This window comes from Merops nubicus, unplaced genomic scaffold (genome assembly GCF_000691845.1).
Source record: "Merops nubicus isolate BGI_N331 unplaced genomic scaffold, ASM69184v1 scaffold17585, whole genome shotgun sequence".
Classification (NCBI taxonomy): Eukaryota; Metazoa; Chordata; class Aves; order Coraciiformes; family Meropidae; genus Merops; species Merops nubicus.
In genome coordinates, this window is record NW_008610451.1 from 1 (window position 1) to 9,880 (window position 9,880).

Genomic DNA, 9,880 nt, shown 5'->3' on the forward strand with positions numbered 1-9,880 from the left:
GGCTGGCGGAGCCTCCCAGCTGGGACGCGTCTCTGCTCTCTCCAGGAATCCAAGAAGCACCTGGCGGGTTTGGGTGTGCTGGGACTGGGCAACTTGATCACTGAGATCACCGCCAGCGAGGAGGACAGCCCAGAGGCTGATGGAGCCCACCTGACTGAGGAAGGTTAGGCACTGGAGTACCTGCAGTTAAATGGCAGAGGGGGCTGCAGGATCAGAGATCTTACTAAAAATGAAGAAACGTGCTCAGGTCAAGGAGTACCGTGATGGTGTTTTTTTGTCAGAGGTCCTCTGGCAAAGTCCTTGCCTCCTCCTTTTGCTAAAATGAAGCGCACATTATCTCCTGCTCACTTTTGCACTTGTTCTCTTTAATTATTTTTCCCCCCACTTGTTTCTTCTTACTTGTAAGTTTATTATGTGTTTCCCCCCCTGTTGAAGAAGCCTCTGTAGTGCACGGTATTACTACACCTTTTTTATTTCTGAGCTTGTTGAACAGTTTCACTGAGTAAGTGAAAGGTGTTCTGTGTGCTAAAGTTGATACTTACCAATCCTTAGGGGAAATTCAGTGCTTTTGGGGCTTTCGGTTGGAACAAGGGGAACAATACTCTGATGGGAGATGTTAATCAGATGTTTTTGTTCTTCTGTGAAGAGGAAGCATAGGCAAGGATTCATGTGTATATAGTGAAGTCTGAAGTTAGTAATAAACTCTTGTGTGACTTGATTTCTTTTCTTCCTAGGCTGGGTTAAGAGCACGGAAGATGCTGTTGATTATTCAGACATTAATGAAGTGGCAGAAGATGAGAGCCGCAGGTATAAGCAGGCGATGGGCAGCCTGCAGCCAGTTCGAAGACCAGGTAGCGTTACAGCTCTAGAAGCTCTGCTTTCTGTAGAAGATACTGTGGGGCAATGGGCTGTGACAGTCTCTTGCAGCAGGTGACATTGTGCTTTTTCACTCCTTGCTTCAATAAACCCAGTATAAGCTGCTGTAAAACTGTTCACTGAATGAAGCTGCTGTTTGATGTCTTCCTTTTTAAAGGAACTCTAAAACAGAGTTAAACCATACTCAGAAGAGAAACCAGGATCCTCCTTTTGCTCTGTGATCCCATGCAGAGAATACACAGTACATCTGTGCTCATATTTCTTTAACCTGTATTCTTGGGAATGCAGGAGGCCGGGTGCTTCTCAGAGATGCTGATACCTTAGAGTCGCTTCAACCTTAACGTCTCTCTCCTCTTTTACTCTTGAATTCTTTTTCTGAGGTGACTTTCTGCAGAAGGCACTTTGGTTCTTTTGTTGGTCCCAAAGATCTCTGTCCGGCCTAGAACAGATTTTCAAACACATGCAGCTTTTCCCTTTCAGTAGCAGTGTAAATGCTGAATCTTTCCATGTTCCTTAAAGCTGCCTGACACTTAACCTTTCTGTTGATGTAACATGGTTAGGGGGATGGAAAGGTGAGTTGGGTTTTTTAACCACGTTTTTCTTCTTTAGCAGCTTTGTTTGCTACGCAAGGCTTGAATAAGGGAAAGTGGTAGCAGAATATATTTATTTCAAGTGCTTCAGTCATCTTCCTGTCAGTTTGCCTTTCCCCCCTCTTTCCCATTCTTTCCTAAGTCTCGATCATGCAAATGAATTTGTGCAGGAAGTCAGACTTGTAAGAGTTGTGCATCTAGTTACAAAATGAGAGTGGTGTCCTAACTAATGGTCTTGTCATAACATTGGGACAGATACGAGGTAGTGTAAATGGGACAGGTGCCGGGTTCCCTTTTATTGTCTGCTTAATATGCAGTCTTATCTCCCGACTGGTTAGATGAAGATGAAGATGATTATGATGCTGACTGTGAAGATATTGATTCTAAGTTGATGCCACCACCACCGCCACCTCCAGTACCTGGGAGGAAAGAAGATGAAAAGGATGCAGTTGCCACTGGTGAGTGAGGACTTAGTTCTCTCTGGCAGTGTGAGTATCTGAAGGAAGCAAACGCTGCTTTGTAGCAGTTCCTTCTGCGGCAAGCATCACGCACGCATCATCAAAATTCAGTCTGCAGGCTGTATCTGAAGGTGGGTCTTTGTCTTGGTGCACAGTTTTAGAGGATTGTCTGAAATGTAAGGTGAAATATTGTATTTTCAGTGATTGTTAAAATACTGATATTGACGATGAAACTGCTTTTTTATTTCATCCTCTCAGTTGTGGCTGGGAAGTTCATCTGGAACGCTTAGGATAAAATGAAAAGTTAAGCCAGAATGGTACTCATAACACCTGCAGAGACTTAAGTTTTGCATAACTCGGTATAAACAGTGGATGTGGCATTGTGGGGTTGTACTAGGGGACAGGGAGGAAACCAGTTTGTTCACAAGGCGCTTGTTCTGTTGTAGTATCTGAAGATGGAGACGGTATCATTTTGCCCTCCATCATTGCTCCTTCCTCTGCTGCCTCCGACAAGGTGGATTTCAGCAGCAGCTCTGATTCTGAGTCAGAGATGGGACCTCAAGAAGCCAGGCAGGCAGAATCCAAGGAAGGCAAACTCACACTTCCTCTTGCAGGAATCATGCAGCGAGACGCTACCAAACAGTTGCCAAGTGTTACAGAGCTCTTCCCAGAATTTCGACCGGGCAAGGTATTGTAAAAGATGCACTAAACTGACAGAAACTGTATCATGTGAGCCCTTGAAATATGAAGTATGTAAAGTATGAAGTGTAGTATTAATGTTGTGTAATAATTAATTGCACAGATGTTCTCAGCTCAATACTTTCTTTAGTTTCTGTGTCCTGCTGTTACCGGACTGCTTAACGCGTAATGCTGCTGCTGCCATTTGCAGGAGCCTCCTAAAAAGCATGATGTAAATCAGGATGTGAAATAACGTTTTACTGTTCTGTAAGATCATAACACAGGCCTGTTGATTTTGTGAAAATTGTGGTTTTTTTTGTGAGGTAGTAGAGAATACTTTTGCCACATGATTAAAAAAGATAAAGCTAATCTGTCTGCTTTCTGGTTTTTCTCGCAAATATTTGCGGCTGCTTTCATGCTGTCCTGAACTTGGTGTGCTCTGCCTATAATAATTTGTGATCTGTATCCTTTACTTAATCCTCCCTCAGAACTGCTCTGAGTATGGATCAGAAATTAGCTCAGTAATAGACTGGTTGAAAGAATGATTTTTTTTTTTTTTTTTTTTCACAATGTGAATTCATTACAATACTTTCTGAAATGCTCCTGAATAGCAAATGTAGTCAATATATTTCAATCATTATTTTGAAAGTTTTAAAGCTGTCAAGAGGAGGGGAAATGCGGGAGGGGAAGGAGAATAAAATGCGTTTAAAGTTACAAACCAGATGGTTGTGAGCCAGCATAACCTGGTTTTATGTGTGCCTCCATTGCAGGCTTTGAAAGCAGTAAAGAGCTGATCGATTTACGTAATTTAATGTCATGTTTTAATGATTTAGCTACCATCTGTCTTATTAGAAATCTAGATGAGGCTCTAGCTGAGCACAGCCTTCTGGATGTTCTTTTAGCTTTTGCAAATTTGATGTTTCCTGTGTTACTGTATTTTGTATCAGTGTGTTTGTCTCTTCAGTGCTCAACATGTAATGTCAGGAACTGGCTCAGTGTTGAATGTGCTCAGTGGGTGCAGAAGTCAGTGTAAGCTGTTAGTGCTGAGCACTTCTCATAGCTCATGAGCGCTAGAGCTGGCAAGGCCTGAAATCCTGTAGCTTGGGCTGTGAGGACTGGTGTCTGAGAATGTGCATGTTAAAGTAGCACTATTTTTCTTGGTGAAACCACTTAAAATAGCGTATGGAGGACTTTGTGCTTAATTAAACTGTTAGCAGCTTAACTAAGTCTTAACTTTAGTCTTGGTGAAAGGTCATTGAAAATGTCCAAAGGGTTCAGAAGTAATCTGGGGGAGTTTTGGTGAGAAGGATATTGTGGATGTGGGCAGAGATGAACAGAGTGGTCATATAAACATCACTTCTTTTGGCGATCAGTGTACCTGATTAATAGGGAACATTAATAGAATGTCTCTTTATAATTTTTTTTCTCTAATTCTTGTTTCCTAAATCTGTCAGTGAATTTGGGAATAATGCTTTCCTTTTTTACAAGAGTGCTCTGAAGAAACAATTACAATTGCTTAAAAGACAGCAACCATAATCATAGAAGAAACAAGAGAGACAGTTTGACATTAGTGTAGGTTTTGGAGGTATGCAGTATGCAAATAGGGGAACTGCATTATGATGGAAATAAAAATGAGTGTATTTCTTGACTATGGTATTTGTTTTTATTTGTTTGCTTAAGAAAATTCTGCTTTATGTAACTCTCTTCTAGCTTTGTCTCTTTTGTGAATAATTTCATCAACTCTTCTTCAATCTCCACAAATAATGTTGATTGTTCCAAATGAAAATAATCACTTCTAGGTAGTGTTTTGCCACGTGGCCAATATATAAAGGCCACTTTTCTTCCCTCTGAGTTTCTTTGTGTCTGAAATGAAAAGTAAATCCTCTTGAAAAGGAAGGATCCATCAAACAGATGGATCAGAAACTTTTTTCAGGTACAACCAAGAAGTTGTTGGTTGCATCAAGGGCTGAGGTTGTAGTACAGACCAAGCTTCTCAGTTTCAGAGTGCATTCTTTCATTACTGCCTTTCAGGTGAGGGAAAGACAGGCAAGCATTCCACAGTGGTTTTTTTTTACCTCTGACCTTCTTGCTTTTTCCTGTTGTAGGTGCTGCGTTTCCTGCGTCTCTTTGGCCCTGGGAAGAATGTTCCCTCAGTCTGGCGTAGCGCCCGAAGGAAGCGCAAGAAGAAGCATCGGGAGTTGGCACAAGAAGTACAGGAGGGTGAAGTTGTAGTTGAGAGTGGAATGGAAGGAAAATCTCCTTGGGAATATGAGTTTGCTGCTCCTCCCCCTCCTGAGCAGTGCCTTTCAGATGATGAGGTGGGCTATCTGTAATTTAGAGAGTCACCAGCTGGCACTGGGGGTAGTAGTGTATTGGACAGAGACTTTTAGAGTGAAGAGCTTTTCCTCCAAAATAAAACCGGAGGACAGGGTTGGCTTGTATTCCAACTGTGCAGAAGCTCTTCTTTTGATACTAGTCAGTGACTTCAGGTGATTGCTTCTTTCTGAGAAGGTGACATCCATGGTACAGGATCAGTAGGAGAGCTTATCCTCTTTGTATGAAGAAGAAATCTCTGTGTTCTTGGAAGTCTAATTGCAGAACATTCTTAAGGCAGCTAGTAAGTATGGAAAACCACTTCTGAGAAATACTTTACTCCTCCAAGAATAAGCTGGGAAACTTGGAAGGAAGAAGCCTTTTACAGATGTTTAGATAGACCGTCAGTGTAACTGTTCCCTCCTTTGCTGTGCTTCAGATTACCATGATGGCACCTGTGGAATCAAAGTTTTCCCAGTCGACTGGTGATACAGATAAAGTGACAGATACAAAGCCTAAAGTGGCAGAATGGCGCTATGGCCCAGCACAGCTCTGGTATGATATGCTGGGGATCCCTGAAGATGGCAGTGGATTTGATTATGGTTTCAAGCTGAAAGAGAAGAAGGAGCAAGAGGTTAAAGGACACACAGATGAGGGGGTGAGAGGAGAACTGTGGGGGAACGTGTGATGTACAGCAGTCCCTAGTGGCACACACAATGAGAGCTTGGTGATAGTGTTGGTGGATGGTTGTGTGTCATGCAAAATTTGGACTTTAATTTTCCTCCTTTAGTGATAAAGTCAGGGCAGGCCTCCAAGCTGCTATTCTTTCCTTCCAGGATGCAGTGTTGACGGATGAGAAGGATGATCTGCTAGCTGATGAGCACTTCCTTATGGTGACACAGCTCCAGTGGGAGGATGATGTTATCTGGAATGGAGAAGATGTCAAGCACAAAGGAACTAAGACGCAGCGGGCAAGCTTGGCAGGCTGGCTGCCATCTAGCATGACAAGAAATGCCACTGCATACAATGCCCAACAAGGTAACAGGTGGTCTGGTATGGATTGTAGCTATTGTAGTTGAGCTCAAATACAGAATATAATTCTTCCTGTGAGGGAATGATTTTTGGCAAAATCACAGCTCTGCTCAGAATTCTGAGATTTTACTTTCCAAAAGCAGAGTAGGTCTCTTCTGTTGAAGAAAATACAATTCTGGCTTTCTTCTCTCCAAGTGGAATACCAGATGCTAGATCCATCTACATCAGTGTCAAGCAGTACGTCAGTATCAAGCGCTTAGGATGTCTGCTGTTTATAGGCTAGTGCAATTTTCCTTACATGTATTTTTCTTAACTGGAAGAATTGTGTAATAGACCTCTGAAGTTTCTCCTTAACTAGTAACAGTATTCTGTTTTTTCTAGATAGGAAGTAGCAATTCTTCTAAGCATCAGACTTCTCTTGGACACATGTATTTTGAATTTAAATTGCTTGTGTAGAATGAATGTTTATCATCTGTTCATTATCTCTTGCCCTGCTTCTACAAGGAAAGACTAATGGGAATGTCACATCTTTATTGGGTTCTAGTGTGAGTCCTTTACTGTTGCAGCTATGGGTATAAAGCACTCCAAGGAACCGTTCGGGTGAATTGGAGGTGGCTTTTTATAACAATTTTCATCTTGGCACAGTTGTGCCTCAGGTATTCAGGCATAGGCTTGCTGTGTTTGAGTCCTGTCAAAAGTTACAGTAGCATGTTAAACCTGATTGGTCTGTTCACATGCATTAGGTCTTACGCCTTCCGGAAGCATTAACTTAAGTGACATATGTGCATACATGTAAGCATAGGTGAGTTGGTCTGCCTGGGAGAATCTGCCTCCACAGAACGATGCCTTGAGGTCTCTTTGGTTGTCCTTTTTTTTGTGACAGTTTGACATAAGACAGGAAGCTGCTGGAGGCCAGACCAACTGTTCTGTCGATGGCAACTGTCTGTTGAGGGCCTCTCACTTTCAGAGGGACTACATGGAAATGCACCTTGTGCATTGTCATATAGCATCTGCAAAGCAAACCAAACATAGCTTTGAAGAGGCTGCACACTCCAGCAGTCAGCTGTGGGTGGGCAAGTTTTTATAAGTCTTACCTGGAGTTATGACACTGCAATATAAGCAGCAGGCCCGTCCTGAGTTAGGCTGGAAATCACTCTCCATGCAGCCCCCAAGTTCTGGTTTAAGGCAATGCCATGCCCCCTAATCCTCCCACTCCAGCTAACCTTACTTTTCTTTTCCTTTTCTCTAGGTTTGAACCGCAGTGGCTCTTTGCTCAATCCACCAATTCCACTAACACAGAAACCAAATGTGACAGGAGTCCTAGGTGTAGCAAAGGGCAAAGAAAAACAGGCCCCTGAACAGCAAGGTAAAGAGGATGTCAATCTTTGCCTTATGAATAGGTGCATGTTTCTTTATTATAGACTTGTGTTTGATGTAATAACAGGGTCCTTTTTTGGTAAGAGGGTGTAGATAAAGGGGATGCTTGTTTGCTCTGAAACTTGTTAGAGGCCCTATTTCACTCTTGGAAGTTCTCTGTGTTTCAGTAGAGTAAAATCTCTGTAAGTTTTGGTAAAACTCAAGACATGGGGCTTTGGTTCCTCTTTGCTTCCAAGATGAGTTTTCTTTTGCCTCTTAGAGATCCTGCCTCAGAAAGCCCTGGAAGATGGGAAAGGTTGAGGGAATAAGATCTGGGGATGAGCTCTGAGTTGTTTTTCTGACGAAATAGTGTATAAAACTCAAGGGTTATACCTTACTATTGTTGCAGTTACCCTGGATGAAGACAAGCCCTGGTACTCTATTTTTCCAATTGATAATGAAGAGTTAGTATACGGCCGTTGGGAAGACAATATCATCTGGGATGATCAGGCAATGGAAACCTACTTGGATCCCCCTGTCTTAACCCTTGATCCAAATGATGAAAACATAATTCTAGGTATGTTTATGGTATCCCGAAATTTGACTCAAATGGGAAAGACAAGTAGAAATGGAAGCGAGGCTTTATAGTCTCACTGTAATGGAAACAAATGGACTGGGTCAATAGCTATGACCTTTCTTTGTTTTGGCTTTTGAAGGTAATTTGCAAGTAATCCAAGGCCTAAGCAGAAGAAGGCAATGCTAATAACTCTGATGCTGTGGTACATACTTCCAGCTCCCAAGTTAAAAGCAGTAACAGGAGAGTTAAAATGGATGCCCTGAGTGGCTCTTGTGTTTTAGAAGTGGCTCTTCATTTTACTTGCATGCATCTTGGTTTGAAGAGAGAAAGTAGAGAAGTAAACCACAAACTAGCCCATGCCATGGGCTCAACATGGCATGTATTGAAAGCCTGAAGAATAATCCTCTTTCAGGCTATGGTAATGGCACATGTGAGCAATGACTTTACATAGTCACAGAATTATAGAATGGGTTGGGTTGGAAGGGACCTTAAATGTCATCTAGTTCCAAACCCCTGTCACAGCCAGGGATACTTCCCACTAGACCAGGTTGCACAAGGCCCCATCCAGCTTGGGCTTGAGCACCTCCAGTGGTGGAGCATCTACAACTTCCCCAGACAACTCGTTCAGTGTCTCACCGCTCTCATTTAAGAACTTCTTCCTGATTTCTAATCTAAATCTACCCATTTCTCGTTTGAATGCATTACTGCTTGTCCTATCACTACAAGCCATTGTAAAAGGTCCCTTTCTTGTAGGCCCACTTCAGGTACTGGAAGGCCATGATAAGGTCTCCACAAACCCTTGTACACTCCAGGCAGAACAACCTCAACTCCCTCAGTCTGTTTCCTCTTTTCCAGTCATTGGGAACTTCACCAGACTGCTATGACTTTTCAGATATGATGGAAAACAGCTTAGCAACTTCATCTGCCACTTCCCTTAGGACCCGTGGATGAATCTTGTCAGATCCCATGGGATTGTACACCTTCAGCTTCTTTAGTGGGTCTCGAAACTGATCTTCGCTTACAGTGGGCAGATCTTCCTTCTCCCAGCCCTTGCCTTTGCCTTCTACGACTTGAGTGGTATGGCTGGAGCCCTTGCTGGTGAAGCCTGAGGCAAAGAAGCTGTTGACTACCTCAGCCTTCTCCATATCTCTCATGACCAGGTCTCCTTTTCCTTCCAGAGAGGGCCCACATCCTCCCTAGCCTTCCTTTTATCGCTGATATACTTGCAGAATTTTTTCTTGATACCCTTGATGTCCCTGATAGATTTAATTTTATCTGGGCTTTAGCTTTCTTGTTAGTATTTTTGTTGCTGCTACAAATTTACTTAGTATTCCTGGAGTTAGATTTGAATGTACTCCTTGCTTATATTGCTACAAGGTGCAGAGATTTTGTCTTATTTGGATCACTCATATCACCACTTTCTCTTAGATCTGTGAGTTGATAGTCTTCAAGCAGCCTTATGTAATTTAAGGATAGGCATATCTTGCTACACTTATATGGCCTGGATTGCATTTTCTTCCTCTGGAACGGGGGTCAGTTCTTAGAATTTGTATGTAGTGTTTGGAATGTGTTGCTATTAGCCAGCAACCTTGAAAATCACTCTTCATTTGAGTTCCGTTGGAGACAAGCAGACTTGCAGTATTTTCTTTCCAAATCTGAAATACGCCATAAAATCTCAGAAGTTTGCATAAATAGTGACAAAGGCCAATCCATTCTAATTTCATATGGAGTGGCATGAGATCTATTCATGAAGTTGATGCAGTGTTTACCAAGCTTATGTTTCTAGGCCCTGCTTCTTATATGAAAATCTTACTTGGAGAATCCATGCTTCACAAATTGCTAACTTTTAAAATCCATACTTCTTTCTTGGAATTTTTCAGGAATTCCTCTTGGATTCACAGCCATATTATTTTTAGATTCAGACTCACTTTCATGTTGTATATGTATGGGGATGAAAAGGTTTATTAGTACATACATTTGTGAAACAGTATTGGCATTCC

At 42.2% G+C, this 9,880-nt stretch overlaps 1 protein-coding gene across 1 annotated transcript in view; it reads left to right on the plus strand.

The window, feature by feature from the left end:
- Positions 1–45: 45 nt before the first annotated feature.
- LOC103773556 (transcription initiation factor TFIID subunit 1-like) overlaps positions 46–9,880 on the plus strand; it is a gene marked incomplete at both ends in the record, with an annotated part of 16,031 nt that continues 6,196 nt past the window's right edge. The window contains 9 exon segments of the mRNA XM_008940929.1: positions 46–163; positions 735–851; positions 1,805–1,924; positions 2,371–2,612; positions 4,708–4,920; positions 5,355–5,642; positions 5,773–5,953; positions 7,197–7,313; positions 7,713–7,880. Of these exon segments, the coding sequence (XP_008939177.1) occupies positions 46–163; positions 735–851; positions 1,805–1,924; positions 2,371–2,612; positions 4,708–4,920; positions 5,355–5,642; positions 5,773–5,953; positions 7,197–7,313; positions 7,713–7,880 (1,564 nt within the window).